Source organism: Uloborus diversus, chromosome 8 (genome assembly GCF_026930045.1).
Source record: "Uloborus diversus isolate 005 chromosome 8, Udiv.v.3.1, whole genome shotgun sequence".
In the NCBI taxonomy this organism is placed as follows: Eukaryota; Metazoa; Arthropoda; class Arachnida; order Araneae; family Uloboridae; genus Uloborus; species Uloborus diversus.
The window spans coordinates 69805790-69822055 of record NC_072738.1 but is presented as its reverse complement, the minus strand read 5'-3'; the positions used below and the strand labels follow the sequence as shown (position 1 = coordinate 69822055).

Here is a 16266-nt window from a genome sequence, read left to right as displayed (position 1 = left end):
ACTCCGATTCTTCGAATTCAGACTCCAGCTCCGACACCTTTACTAAAAAATCAGTTCGACTCCGACTCTAACTTCGCAGCCCTGGTTATAACTACCATAAAATCTCCAGCTTCGCGAAAATATTAATAAATACTGAATGTGCCGTTATAATTACACTGAGATGACAAGAGTCATGGGGTATCAATATTCAAATATACAAATGGTAATAGAGATACGTACAAGACGTATGTATGGGCATTTCATTGCTAGAGTTTTCATTTGTACTCAAGTGATAAACAGTTTCTAATCTGATTATGACCGCACGACGGGAATCAACAGACTTCAAACAAAAACTGGAAGTTAGATTTATAAGTGCGAGATTTTCCATTTCGGAGTTTGTTAAGAAATTTAGCATTCTGAGTTGTCGTCATAAGAGTGACAAAAATTTATACAACTTCAGGAATAACCTTTCATCATAGGCAACTCATAGGTCGACCTGGACCGAGACTAGCGTCATGGGAGCCTCCGTGGCTCTGTCGTAGATGAAGCTTCTACCATTACTCTTATAAGCTGGAGGTCTTGGGTTCGATTCTTGCCGTGCTCTGGGTGTTATATCCTTATCTTATGTTGTAAATCTTTCCTGTGTGTGTCCGGAGGAAAGGCGCTTGATACGCAGTCCTCTAGACACAAGTCCGTCTAGACGCAATCCGTGGACACAATCATTATTTTACTATTCTCAGAACGTTTTCGCCTTATTTTATTTCTTGAAACTCTGTAAGCGATTCGTGTAATCAGCTGTTCGGATTTTTGGAGCTCGGATAATTGAAGTTCAACCGTACTTTAAAACAATGAATATAAAAATCTGGGTTTTGAAGAGAATTTTATTTCAAATAGTTACAAGCGTCATCATTATCGAATTTGAACCCAGATCTTATAGCAGGCTAGTTCACTTCCATCGTTTACATCAATCAACTTCAGCTCGGTTCGGTACTTGCCCTGAAAAAAGCGAAGAGGAAAATCTCAATTATTTACCTAAATACTCGGTCACGAGCATGACGAAATAGTGTTGGAAAATTGATTTAATTACTAAAAGAGAAATACATCCTGGCATAAAACACTCATTACTTTCTTGATGTTTCCTTGCTCAAACATCATCTGACATCTGAAACTTAATTGATTTTTAACATCAAAATTACATCTTCATTTTTCGTTATTTTTTGTTTTGAATCTCTTATACAATAGCAAGGATCATTCCATTAGTGAAATTTCTCTGCTACGTTAATGGAATTTAAATTGGTATTTGCAGTTAAGTAGTACAGTTGTGCTCATGTAATTTTCCCATTACTGAGCAATGTAAAAGTATGATTAGAAAATATAATATTTTAACTGTCCTATGATCAGGTTTCGGGCATCAGATTACCCGAGCGGTTAAAATCAATACCTTGGCGACTAGTTATTTCAGAATAAAGTTTTTGAGAAGATGTGTCACACTAAATTTTAATGTAAGCTCTGAGAAATAATTTGTCTGGCGTCTAAATATTTTTCCTGGCTCCTAAGACTCGACAGTTATCGCTGTTCTCTGTGACAAAGATTTTAATAATAAGGTTTTTTTGGAAAAGCACATGTATGTGTATTTAGTTATTTAGCTAAATAATTGAGCAAAACATACTGATCTAAAAGATTAAGACTGCTCAAAAGAAGCTGTAAAAATGTCTATTATTCAGTTTTAAAACAAAATTTCGGCAGTTTAGAGAAGATTTCTCGTAGTTTCAGCGTCAACGTACGTAAATGCACTTTTTTTTTTTTTTAATATTTTATGAAGAGGGGTAGAAGCAGGATGATAATTATGATTGTGAACTGGATCACAAATGGAAAAAGATTGAGAAACGCTGAACAACATGAAAATTGAGCTTATATTTTTTTTTTACTCGACAGTGTGGAAATATGGGTATGCAATTCCTACAGAATTATTTTCTTCCCTGTTCTACACAAAACACATAATAAGTTTAGTAAAAATTACAATTGTACTATTGCTTGCTATTTTTGTTTTCATTGGTCTACTCTAGAGTGCTAGTTTTCGCACGTTCGAATTACTGGCATAAAACGTACGAGACCTTTTGACTGCTAACAAGAACGTGACTAGTTACTCCATTCAAGAAAACTGTTCAAGAACGGTCTTCACTGTTTTTCCCCTCTTAATCTCAGAATATATTTGCCGTCGTCTGCTCATTCTCTATGGAAAAGATGGACCGTAAATGAACAAACAGGTTGCCAGAAGGTTCGTCATTATGCCACTTTTGGGTATTTTCTCTGGAATAAGCAAAAAGTAAACCGAAGGTTATCGCATTCTTCGGCTGTTTGACACCAATATGTTCTTGTCCACGCCAAACGCATGACTGAGGGCGCCAAATAGCACTTTTCCTTATCTACATCTAATTTATCTTACCCATGAACACAGGATACATATTTGTTTTTTTAAGTTTGAGCAACAATGAAGGGGAGAAATAGTATCAAAACAGTTCGATTACAACCTTCCCCCTAAACTTTGAAACCTTACCTATACTATTCCAAGTAGGGATCGTTTGTATACAGAACTTTGCATAATTCTTTGCATTAATTTTTGAATTAAAGCCCCCAAAAAAGTGTGTACCACCTACAGGCACACACACACGCACATTGACATTTTCCTGTAAATCGATTGATCAAAATGTGTTCAGCATATCTTAAAGCATTTAAATCCTTAAAAAATCGCAAATTTCAGAAATTCAATAATTTACTCTATGCATTTTTGATATGGAGTTCAAAAAAGAACGCATGCAGGTATCGTACGTGAACACCCCAGCGACCTCCGCACCTTAGAATCTAATCCTCAGGTTAATCGAGTTTAAATGCCACGGAAGGTCGTGGTAGGTAGGTCATTGTGACTTTCATGATTTCAGCATGGTGCTGAAGAGGAGGAAGAATGTCCACCACCCTGTACCCAAGGCTTGCAACCGACTCCAGGACTTTAAGACCCATGAACTTCACGAGCACGTGCTCCTTATTAGTGATGAGCATAATCGAGAACTTTTTAAAATCGAGATCTCGGGAATCGAGCACTTCTGATTATCGAGTGATGCATAATCGAGATTTTTCCTAATCTAGAACTCGAGCGATTGAAAGGAAATCTTTTTAAAACAAGACCTCGAGCGATTGATAATCGAGATCTTTTGAAATCGAGAACTCGAGCTGTGATAATCGAGAATTCGAGCTGTGATAATCGAGAACTCGAGTTGTGATAATCGAGAACTCGAGCTGTTTTAATCGAGAACTCGAGCTGTGATAATCGAGAATTCGAGATGTGATAATCGAGAACTGTAGCTGTGATAATCGAGAACTGTAGCTGTGATAATCGAGAACTCGAGCCGTGATAATCGAGAACTCGAGCTGTGTCAGTCGATAACTCGGGACGTGATAATAGAGAATTCGTGGTAATCGAGTTCTCGAGTGATCTTGAATAATCTAGTGATTCGATTAAGAGAACTCGATTATGCCCATCACTACTCCTTATGTACTCGGTGGATATATGACGACGTCGGGTTTCGAATCCAGAACCATCCGTTCACAGACTCTAAAGTACTACATCTCTTGAACTTTACCAAAATTTCAACTGTCCCCTTATCCTCATTTTGCATCCCAAATGCCATTCACATTGACCATAGCAAAAAGTCATATCCGTCGATCGTCACGCTACGTCATTATTTCGAAAATTATTGAGAAACCAGGAAATTAAGCATTTACCTTCATGATCCACCTGGCGACCATAGTCATGTCAGGTATTTCTACAGGCACATCCTCACCTCCGTACTCTCCAGCCTCCAGGGGGCATTCTTGATCCTCGCCATTGGGTAAGAAAGGGGCCACTTGCGGACGGAACACCTTCAGATATTCGCAAAGAGGAAGTGTGCTGAAAAAAAATAAAAAAGTAGGAAAACATACAATAAAGAGTGGGGTAAGTTAAGAGATTTCGGAGAGGGAAGAGAAGAAAGAGTTAGTTATAGTACACGCGCGTATACAGGGTGTCCCAAAACGACCTCATAAACTCTGCACAGCTAGATTGGGAGCACATAAAAACTGTCCAAAAAATCGTTCCTGTACGATCCGAGAAAAATACGAAAAACAATGTATGACGTCACTGCCGGTGCAAGGATAAAACACTTTATTGGACATATCAACAACGGTATTTGCATATTTTTCTAGACGATAATGTTTGAAACGTCACACGTATTTGCTGTTATAGGTAATGTACGTATACCGCTGTTGATATGTTCAATAAAGTATTTTTTCTTGCACTGGCAGTGACGTCATACTTTTTCTTATTTTCTCGTAAACTATGGAATGGATCGTATAGGAACGCTTCTGTGGGCAGTTTTCATGTACTCCCAACGAGGAATCTAGCTGTGCAAAGTTTATGCTTTCGTTTTGGGACACCCTGTAGTCTTCCGCGAGTCGAGTACTTCTTTGTGACATGGTTAGTCGCGTAACACTAATGAGGTGTTTTCGTCTTCACCCCGCAAATAAGTATCTTGCCAGATTATTTGTTTTCAATAATCAAGCCAACCGATCTTAACAGTTTTTATCAAATGTTCTTGATAGATTTCAGGCAATGTTAAAACCTGTTGACACCAATTCCGTCGGTAGATAAGGTAAACCCTTGTCAGTTTTGTCACTGGCCATAGGTACCCATTAGGAGGTAGGGGAGATCTCAAGTCCCCTTCTAGACATTAACATACACTGTTCTGTAATAGCAGGACACAATCCCGTTTTAATTTTATGCCTAAAAATTACATTTCCACATACAACAATTTCTTTTCTATAAAATTTAAAATATTTTAATCTCCATTGAATTTACTTCATAACCTTAACAATGTGTTTCAGATAACAGATTTCATCCTGTCTTCTAAGAAAAAAAAGTAAAGTTCCCTTAAAATAGTTGAGTGTGTCTAAATATCTGATTGAAAATCTTCATGAATCTAATTCTATTTTTTGTATACTTCGTAAACAGAAAAAAAAGGAAAAGTTTTTTTTCTTTAAAACAAAGTATTAAAACATAAAACTTCTTAGCCTCTCTCTAAAATTTTATATTTTACAGGGCCCTAGGCAGACAAGGCCTTGGGTCCTGTCCTCCCTGATTGGACCAGAAAAGAAATCAGCTACTGCTCAGCGACGGTGCCTTCAATTTTTGCCCTGTGTCAAGTGCAGTAAAACAACATACTTCAGGAGGTCCTAAATCTTTGACTTGAAAGTCAAGATACGATGATCTCACCTATGGTTAAAACTCACAAATTGAAAGAATAAAGGTTATAAAAAATTAAAAACAAAAACAAATTAAAAGGCTCTGAAAAATTATTGAATTTCTATACAGAGAAGTTGTATGGCTCAATTTTTATTGTTAGTGTTTTCTCTAATTGAGTTATAGTGGGCTCTGATATTGAGGCATGAGCTCGACAATATTTACTTCTTTTTGGGGATTGTTAGGAAGAGTGATTGACTTTTTGAGTTGAGTGACTTCCGTAATAGTTTTGCGCGCGTGCTCCATTCCTAATCCGCCATAATAACACGTCTCCTTTTCACTGAACCCTCAAAATCGAAATAAACATTGTCAATGTCATGCTTCAACTTATCAGAGCCACAATATATCTTGCAATTCTTATTATGGATACACTCACCAAGATCCAAACTTGCCCAGAAGGCAGGGAATGGGGATGTCGACTGTAACTCCGAAAACTTTGTGAAGACGGTAATACCTTGTCCTCAGCTTGGCCTCCAAAGGAACGTCACGAAGAACGTTCACGTTCATCGTCACATTCATATCTCCCCTCAGGTCGATGGGGTCGGGGTTAATCTCGAATCGATTCACCTGGGCAATGCCATCTTGTCGGGCTGAAGGGAAAAGATTAAAAAAGTGAGCAATCAAGATTGCCTGCTGTTCTCACTTTTCACGGTATGTGGTTTAATTCATTGTCTTTGGCATTAGTAGATGTGAGTCACGTGATCCTTTAAAACTTCATTGAATAGCTTCTGCAAAAAGTCTTGTAACCTTGATTTATATGTAAAAATAAGATTACTTTTTATGACATCAAAATTATAACCAATAAATAAATATTCTTTGGCATCATTCTTAGTTTCAATAAAATCAAGCTGAAATTATGAACAAATTTATGCAAAAATATAACTTTTAGAAACACGGAGTAACTAACTATAGAGCAAAGAAATTTGAACCGGAAAAAAAGTTTCAGAAAAAAAAACAATGTTTCAAAACATGGTTGCAATTTCTGATTGCAAAAACTTTATTTTTTTTTTTGCAATTTATTTATTTATTTATTTATTTACTTACTTACAAACAGCATTTGATGTTGGAGAAATTCTTGTAGGGTTTGAGGAACTGGTTCATATCACAGTCTGTTATATCTTGATAGGATAGTAGTAAAAATACAATGTAATGTACGAAAACCAATGTAATTCTTTACGCATAATATGAGGAGTGCATGGAAGATAAGATAAATGAGGTAGTGGAAAGCAAAGGGATGCAAGCGACAAAATTAAAATTTGGAGATAGCCAGTACAAATGGCAGTGGTTATCTCCCCCTCCTCTGTTTAGGGGCAAGAGATAGTACTAGTAGCCCTGGTAGGTGCTGCTGTACAGCAGAATTTAGAAAAAAAATCAATGTAAGTCTACCTAGGACGTAATCTTTATACACGTTTTACTCAAAACTTGAAAATGTCCACCTACATCTCTTTGCTTCTCACTTCCTCAAATGTCATATTTTTACTCGAGTGATATTCAATGTGGCAGTATTGAGTGTTTGTAGAGTAGAATATGTTGTTCTAAATGTTGCTATTGCTGTGTTCACAACCCGAGGACGATCGCCCCAAAGGGACGATTTGGCTCCTCCAGCGGGCGATCAATTCATGAGGGCGATGAGTATTAAAGACGAGATAATAATTATAAAAAATCAGCGAATATCGGAATCGAAGTCGTATGCGAAACCGATTGATAAAGAGTTCAGACAACGAATCACAAGCTAAAAAATAAACAAATTAAAATTCATGAGCTTCATCCTTACACCTCGGTTTATTTCATCTTTTATTTTCAAGTTTATTAATTTTCAAATTGTTATTTTTGTTTTCTGTTTTTTAATTTTTAAAGGGGCAGTGTTTTTAATCCCAAAAATTATAATTTTGAAAAAAATGGTAAAAAATGTGCTTCTGGTTTTGAAAAGTACGTCAATGATCTTGTTTAAATATTTCTTTTTAATTACCTATCAGTTTGTTTTGGCAAAAAAAGGGGGGGAACGTTAAGAAGGTACTTTTATTTATTTATTTTTCGTTTAAGAGTCATTGAGTAAATTTGTCCACATTTTATTTCAAATTAAAATAAATCATCTATATTTTTAATATTGTCGACGGTTAGTACCAATTTATGGCTTCTTTCAAGTCAGAAGGGGGGGGGGGTTGATAGGTGTCAGTCCATTGAGAAGAGATAAAATGAAAGGAATGAAAACTTTCATTCATGACACCAAGAGCCCAAGTCACGTGACAGATTTTAAAGCAAAACATTGGAAGAAATCTGGTTTCTTTCTCTTGTTTCACGCAAAACGGGCCGACCATTCGTCGTTGTTGAGTCACGTGACTTGGGGTCAGTTGACTTGTTTGGTCAGCTGTTGCTAAGCCAACGATTGGATTAGCTCCCTTCATTTTAATTCCTTTCAGTCAACCTCCAGAGGGTGGGGGCTGAGTTTAAAAAGATTGGGAGCTTCTGCTCAATATAAACACGTAAGAAAGAAGAAGAATTAAGGCGAAAAATCCCCAAAAGTTCACTGTACAATGCAGAAAGGCTAGAGTTTTGAACTCTCTCAATAAATTCTCTAAAACATTGGATATATTGACACTTTGCTTTTCTTTCCTGAGCCCTCCATTTGACTTGAAAATAAATTATTTCAATAATTAGCACTTTTTTCAAGAAACTATTAAAGATTCTCCAAAGAAGCAAAAGAATAATTCTTATTTAATTTTATTCCTGCCATTTACTTACTGCAATCTTCGAATTTGAAAAAATTCTTTGCATCCCCCAGAGCAATCCAGAAAACCAGCAGATGAAAGATGCATGCGATGGCGGCCATGTTTGAATTTCAATGTAAGTAATAAATCTTATTTTTCGTTTTGCTCCAGTAGATTGTGGGATTTAAAACATTTGTTCACGTGAGATAAACGAGGAGAAAAACTCCATCTGCTGCTGCAATTTTATCTGTACTGCACTCCAATTTTCTGAATACGATAGGTGAAAGATTGATGTTTACAGTTTCCGTACGTCAGATGTATTATGTATGTATAAGGATCTTCTGAAAAACAACTGGTATTAAAATGAATTTAACGTGTGCTTGAAATATTTTCAAAATTTCTATTTATAAAAACCGATTGCTAAAAACAATGTTTAAAAAATGTGATGTGTGCATCACATCACTCCCTCGCAACCTTATTATACTAATACACTGTTAAAAATTCAGGAAACTTTTATGGTAAATATTACTGTAAAATGGAGTGTTTACAGCACAGAAAAAAATTACAGTAAATTGTACTGAAGAAAATAAACGATTGCAGCGCTAGTTGATACACGACGTAGCTTACAGTACGGAGCAAATAACTCAGTATTTCCCCTCACTTGATACGGCCCAACTCGTAGGGTGAGCAGCAAAGCCGCCTGCCCATCCGTAAGCCCCGGGATCGAACCTGCAGCTAGCATTTTGCGTTGTTTAACTCTCGTTTGTTGTATCGTAAAATTTTACAGTAAAATAGGATTTTACCGTAAAAGTTACTGACAACTTCGATGCCAGTAACTTTTACCATAAAATATCAGGATTTTTTTAAACAGTGTATAATTGAGTTATTTTGTAGCGCAAATGGAAAGGGGTTCGTGTACTCACGTAAGAATTCTAAATATAAATGCATATTTTAACATTTAAAGTGAAACATCCTTAATGTGAACTTTTGTGAAAAAATTTCGCGAGCCGGAAAGGTTTTTTTTTTTTTAACAAAAACAAAAAACAAATAAATAAAATAAAACCGCGCAACATCCAGCATCTACCCCCTGACATTCACTTGAATTTTGAATTCTTGAAATCAAATCATGTTATTTATGTATGTAATCACGAATTGCGATAGGACACTACACGTTGGCAGGCCCGACGAGATTCCATGTCGGAAAGAAAAGCAAGAAAGAAAGAAAAAGAAATAAAAGAAGAAAGGATGAAAGTAAAGGGGGGAAAACTAAGATTATGAGAAAACGTAAAGATTAAGCGAAATTTCCTCTTTTGATTTTTACTGTTGTTGCGCTTAAAATAGAGTAAATTGTTTTTTAGTAAGCAAATTTTAATTTTTTTTTCTCCCCCCCCCCTTCTTTTCTTTTTCTCCCCCTTTTCTTTTTTTTTCTTTTTTTTTGGGGGGGGAAGCGGGGTGGAAGGGGCCCAGCGACATAACTGACTAGAGGCGAGGCCCGCCTTGGCTCTCTGCGCCCCTGCGCGTTGGAGGTGTCAAAATTCAAATTAATGTTAAGGGCTAGATTTTAGATGTACGCTGATGCTAAATGTTGTGTGCTGGATGCTTTATTATTATTTTTTTTTGTCTAAAGAGGATTGTGTAAAGTCGAGAGAGTAGGGTATAAAAAGAGTCGATTTCGGGGACATGCCACTGCCCAGGAGGAGGGACATGCTCGTGGAGGCCCGTGAACCAGAGGAGATTGCATTATAAGCATAGAAAAAAAATCAAAGGAACATCAACTACGGTCAAGTTACTGCACTAAGCAATTCATGATTGCACAAGAGAAAAACCAAGGCTTTAAAAATCTGGTTGCGCTAGTTAATTACAAAATGTTTATTACGATTACTTTTAAAAAATGTTAATGCAAAAATAAGTGATCATTATGATTAGTACATAATGTAAATGAATCTCCGAAAAAAAAACAGCAGAAAATTATCATATGTGTTTAACTTGTATTTCATTTTATTTTAAATTACTTAATTTCTTAATTAAAAATATGTAATTATTTTATAAATACATTATATTATTTATTTATTTATTTTTAGGCAATTAGATTTTTTAACGCTTAAATTACTAAACTTATCGCTTAGATAGAGGAAGACATCAAACACAAGAGGTCAAATTTCAGCCACAAACGATGCTAGTAGTATTAATTGTGTCACCGAAAGCTATAAATGTCATTAGATCTATGGTTAATATGAAAAACTCATTCATTGCCGCTTTACTGAACTTTACAGCACAAAACATATCTGGTAATAAAAATGACATGGCAATGAATATGTCATGAAACGTACATCTCCCACAGTCGATTTTACACTCTACTTTCTGTGTTGCTTTTCTCAATTGTGTTCGAAGGGCAACGATGGTGAAAAAGATGAAGAACGACTTTCTCTATGAAATCGTCCCGGTCTAGTAAGTTTTAGTACTGTTTATTCCATGAATGGCAACATCTGCCTCTTAATACGTATAATAGTACACAGATGGCACTTTCAGAATTCGGGCAGAAAGATCTCTAAATAAAACACGTGGGATATTTTTTCAGAGGCGTCCCCCCCCCCCTTCGAAGTTAATTTTTTGGGAGGGCAGAGTTCTCGATTTGTCAAATGGAACTCCATGTTTTGCCGAATGATAAAATTCGGGTGGTATGCACACATAAGTACAGCTAATGAAAAGGGACATTTGGGCATTTAAAGTTTGCTAGTATATTGCAATAATATCTATATGTTTTCCGAATCGTCAGACAAAGCTTGTCGAAGTTTTCCACAGTGACCTATCGTTACCTTCCATCGAGGAACCTCAGTACTTTTGCTTAACTCATTAAGGGAAGAGCCATTTTGAGTCACTTCTAAAAGAAAACTTTCTTCTTCATTTTGAAGATGCCGTGTTATGCTTATATACCACTGGAGAGAAGGAAAAATCCTTACGTTTAAAATTGTTACTCAAGTCGAATCGGTTGCACACTTAATGACAAGGAGCCATAATATTTTTTGCTTTTTAAAATGTCAAACGTCAAATGTTTATTTAGAATGCATTTTGTGGAAAACGCCCAAGAACTGAACTGAACTGAGTAGTTAAGTTTCGATAAATTAGCCGGACTCGCGCACCTCGTAGTAGTTCTTATCGCAGTTGTTATCAGTTCTTCACATTTCGCGCGAGTTCGTTACAGATATCTTCATTATGTTGTGTTTATTAATTAACAAGTTTTTATTTGCAACTAACATTGTAGTTTATTTTGCTATAATTAAGTTTTTCTAAGTTAAAAAGTTCTAGTGTTTGTGTCACAATTTCTACACGAAGGAATGTCTGAAGACTACAGTACAAATGATTTCATTGCCCCGCGACTTTTGGAAGCGTTGAAGAGGTTAAATACATGGTAAGAGTTTTTGAATTTAGAAACTTACTTTGACGCGCAACATGGCATCCCTGCCGGGATTGCAGTGAAGTTATTTGATTTGTATTTAAAAGTTAAGAACTTTGTTGAAATGTCTAAAACAAATGAAGATATTCAATCTAAAATGTCAAAAAGAAGTGTAGAAAATTTATGTAAAAAGCGTGCTGTAATGCGAGCTGCTGTAACAAAAGCAGTAAATAAGCTAGAAACAGAATTGGCAATGAGTGAAGTGGATGCAAACATAGTGGAAGAACTTGTAGAAATATTAACTTTAAAATTTGAAATGCTAAGCGCTGTAGATAGCGAACTAGAAGCTAATTTTGAACAGGACGAAATCGAAAAAGAATATGAAATTTCGGAAGAATATCGCGAGAAAGTGACTGTTTGGAAATTTCGAGCTACTAAACGAATTAATGAAATGCGTCAGAATTCGTTAGAAGTCAGTCGCATCAGCGAAAATCAAAATAGAAGCTTTGAAACAGCCAGCAACAATACGATACGCGTTAAACTGCCAAAATTGACTATCGCGAAGTTTTACGGAGATGTGAGCCAATGGTTAACATTCTGGAACAGTTTCGAATCTGCGATACATAAGAATGAACTTTTGAATAATGTTGACAAATTCAACTACCTAAAGGCGTATTTAGGTGGAACTGCCATGAACACAGTTGAAGGATTTCCAATTACAGCTGAAAATTATGATAACGCGATAAAAGCATTGAAGGACCGATATGCTGAAACTGACTTATTAATTAGTGCTCATATGAATAATATCATCAATATGCAACCTCTTAGAGACTCTAATGATGTTCGTGCATTTCGAAGATTTTATGACAACTGTACAACGCAAATACGGTGTTTAGAAGCATTAGGTTTGTCATCGGAAAATTATACCAGTGTATTATGCCCCCTGCTATTAAAAATCCTTCCTGCGGATTTAGTTTTAGAATATAGCAAATTAGAAAGTAATACCCATTCAAATCTGACAAACTTGCTTGATTTTCTGTCAAAATCTTTGATGTCGCGAGAAAGAGCAATGCATATTATGTCAGTTAACATAAATCAAATTTCCCCCAACGAGACTTTCCCGCCAAATAGGCAAAACACTGTCGAAAACCGTGTTAGAAATGATTCAAGGAAGAATAGGAAACAAATCGCTACCGCGTCTGAACTGATTTCTACAGATGAGATAGAAAATCCCAGAAAAATTAAATGCGTATTCTGCGATTCATTTACCCATTTCAGTTCTGAATGTGCATCCGCTAGTAATTTGTCGCTAGAAGAACGGAAAAATATCCTGATGAAAAAGGGAGCGTGTTTCAAGAGTTTAGAAATTAGGAAGCATATTTCTCGGTTTTGTAAAGCAAACGTAAATTGTAAGCATTGTAAGGGAAAACATTCTTCTTTAATGTGTTTTACTAAATGTAAGCAGAAACTTAACGTAGATAAGAATGTCCCTTCTGAAAATTCCGTCCTCTCAAACCAATCTTCGTCGAATGAAGTTTATTTGCAAACTTTAATTGTGCGTATTCGAAATCAAGGTTTAGAACATTTACTGCGTGCAATTGTCGATTCAGGGTCACAAAAAAGTTACATTTCTGAATTTGTTGCAAATAAAATGGGGTTAAAGAGTTCGGGAACTGAAATTGTTAAGCATGGGCTTTTTGGAGGGATAGAAACTACAGAACAGCATAATCGTTATTCTGTGCTCTTGAGTAGTCTTGATCGGAAGCATAGTTTTAAAGTTGAAGTAATGGATCAGAAGAAAATTTGCGCTTTTATTCCGAAGGCTAAGACAGGTCAGTGTATTAAAATTTTGAAGCGGGTTGGTATATTTTTGAGTGATATATCGTCAATGGGTAAAACATGTTTGTATGAAGAAAATAATAATGAAATACACATGTTGTTAGGAGCGGATATAGCGGATAAATTATACACGAATGGAATCAGACATTTTTCGAACGGTTTAGTCGCTGTTAAAACTAAGTTGGGATGGACACTCATGGGAAAGGACTCGAATAAAGCTAACGTAGATAATTCACTGTTACTGTTATCTCTTCATGTTAATGACGCTAAAATAAATGATTTGTGGAATTTAGATTCTTTGGGAATTCTTGATCCAAGTGAGAAAATAAATAAACAAGAAGCCCAAGAATTGGCGTTAAAGCATTTTAGAGATACAATAAGCAGGCAAGAGGATGGGAGATATATTGTTTCTTTACCGTGGGTAAAAGATCCTCATTTGCTAAATGATCATAAAAAATTAGCTGAAAAACGTTTGAAAAATACGGTAAAAAATCTTAAGTATACAGGAAACTTAGGGGATTATGAAAAGGTCTTTTGTGAATGGGGAAACAGAGGGAATAATAGAAAAGATTCCAATTTCTGAAAATAAAACTGAAACTGCTTCTCATTATCTCCCACACCGTGCAGTAATTAAGGAAAATTCGACTGCTAGAATTCGTCCAGTTTTTGACGGATCCGCTCATTTACCAGGAGGTTTATCTCTTAATGATTGCATAGAGAAAGGGCCTAATTTGATAGAATTGATCCCTACCATCTTAAACCGTTTCAGGATTGGAAAATTTGGAGTGGTTGCTGACATTCGTAGAGCTTTTTTACAGATAGCTTTGCAATCAGCCGATAGGGATTTTTTGCGTTTTTTGTGGTGGGCAGAGGGCAATCCAGAAAAGACACTACTTTATCGCCACGCTCGTGTCGTTTTTGGCGTAAGTTGCAGCCCTTTTCTTCTGGCCGGTACACTTGCTTACCATCTCGATCAAGCCCCAGATGAACTTAAAGAAATTGCTCAAAAACTTAGAGATTCTCTTTATGTGGATAATTGTGTGGCCAGCGTAGACAGCGTAGCAGAATTAGAAAATTTCCGTGAACATTCTTCTAGACTTTTGTCATCTGCAAAATTTGATCTTAGAGGTTGGCAAAGTAATGCATTAATTCCTGAAATCGCTAACTTGGAAAATAGTGAACCGGTGTCGGTTTTAGGACTTTTGTGGAACACCGCTGAAGACACGCTGTCGTGCGATGTCAGAAAAATAACAATTGATGGACCAATCACAAAAAGAACTATTTTGTCCGTTACACATCAAATTTTCGATCCGATTGGTTTTACTTGCCCAATAACTTTGATACCCAAAATAATTTTACAGGAATGTTGGAAAATCAAAGCTTCGTGGGATTCTCGGCTTCCCGATGAATTAGTGAAGCGTTTCGAAAAGTGGAAAAATGAGATTACAAAATTGTAGTCTAAAAATTTCCCGACGTTTATCCAAATTGCCATTTACTCTTAAAGACATAACTTTACACATTTTTTGTGATGCTTGTCAGACATCTTATGCTACGTGCATATATTTTAGAGTGGAACAGGTTGGATCCCCAGTAACTTGTCAGTTAGTTGCTGCTAGAGCTAGAGTTGCCCCTTCAAAAAAGGTTACGATTCCTCGTCTTGAACTTTTAGCTTGTTCGATTGGAGCTAGATTAGCAAACACCATCATATGCGACTTACGTCTCGAAGTCGTAAAAACTGTCTTTTGGTCAGATTCTATGGATGTGCTATTTTGGATAAAAAAGGAATGCCCGTGGGCAACATTCGTAGAAAATCGTGTTCAAGAAATCAGAAGACTGACAAAAATTGAACAGTGGAGATTCGTACCAGGAGTAATGAACGTAGCTGACATTCCGTCCCGAGGATGTATGTACCTTTAGGAAAGCTATTGCGTACGGAATGGCTGTGCGGACCGGACTGGTTGAAGAGATCTGCCGAATATTGGCCGAAAGACGAATTTCTGCCTGACATGGAAGTAGTGAACGCAGAAAAGAAGAAAGTTATAATCACAGCTACTAACTCCGAAGATAAGGGAAAATACTACTACAGATATTCTTCTTACGTTAAACTACTACGAATCACCGCGTGGATTTACAGATTTGTAGAAACTTGTAAAAAATCCAAAAAAGATAGACGATTTGGTGTTCTTGACAGTAAAGAGCTTCAAAATGCTGAACAAGTAATTTTAAAGCAAATTCTATCCGAAGCTTTTGGAAGAAATCCTGACGCAAGATTAAGATCGATCAATACAATCTTAGGCGACGATGCCTTGATTCGAGTGAAAACGAAGATATTTTTTAGAGATGATGACATGCATTTTCGGCTTCCAGTTGCACTTCCCTCCGAACACCCGGTTGTCCTTAGTCTCATTCGGTGGAAACATAAAGAGTTAGGACATTGTGGCGTACAACTGCTTATGTCAGCGCTTCGAGAAAAGTACTGGATTTTGAAGAGCCGGAAAACCATTAAGAAGGTAATCAAGTCCTGTATTGTGTGTCGAAGATTCAACTCTAAACCGCCCGAAGTTCAGGAAAGTGTTTTACCGGAAAATCGTGTAAAAGATGCATCAGTTTTTGAAATTCTAGGAATAGATCTAGCAGGACCCTTGATCCTCAAAGATAACTCAAAGGTTTGGATTTTGATTTTCACCTGTGCTGTTTTTAGAGCAGTTCATTTTGAGATGTTGACTTCAGTGTCTACAGATAACTTTCTTTTGGGGTTGAGGAGATTCATCGCGAGAAGAGGCAGACCGTCAATTATCTATTCCGATAACGGTAAGAACTTCGTTGGCGCAAAAAATCAATTTAGTAGGATTGATTGGAAAAAGATTCAAGATGAAACTACTGCTTCTTCTATTGCTTGGATTTTTATCCCCCCTTCTGCTCCCTGGTGGGGAGGATTTTGGGAGAGGTTAGTAGGAGTTTTGAAGAGAATTTTAAGAAAAGTTTTGGGTCGAACATCGTTGAATTATGAAGAG

The 16266-nt window shown here is 36.5% G+C and overlaps 1 protein-coding gene across 1 annotated transcript; it reads right to left on the bottom strand.

The window, feature by feature from the left end:
- Nucleotides 1-840: 840 nt before the first annotated feature.
- On the bottom strand, nucleotides 841-8178 carry LOC129228165 (uncharacterized). The gene is made up of 4 exons (XM_054862819.1): nucleotides 8054-8178; nucleotides 5688-5901; nucleotides 3760-3925; nucleotides 841-975 (listed from the first exon to the last, which is right to left on the bottom strand). The coding sequence occupies exons 1-4, from the start codon at nucleotides 8139-8141 to the stop codon at nucleotides 889-891; spliced, it is 555 nt and encodes a 184-aa protein (XP_054718794.1). The 5' UTR covers nucleotides 8142-8178; the 3' UTR covers nucleotides 841-888.
- Nucleotides 8179-16266: the final 8088 nt, after the last annotated feature.

What these genes read in the sequence shown, in the direction of transcription:
- LOC129228165 (XM_054862819.1), bottom strand. Translation starts at nt 8,141, where the DNA reads ATGGCCGCCATCGCATGCATCTTTCATCTGCTGGTTTTCTGGATTGCT. An exon ending in TTTCAAATTCGAAGATTGCA is followed by an intron (nt 5,902 to 8,053) that starts GTAAGTAAATGG and finishes TTTTCCCTTCAG; the next exon opens with CCCGACAAGATGGCATTGCC. An exon ending in TCGCCAGGTGGATCATGAAG is followed by an intron (nt 976 to 3,759) that starts GTAAATGCTTAA and finishes CGCTTTTTTCAG; the next exon opens with GGCAAGTACCGAACCGAGCT.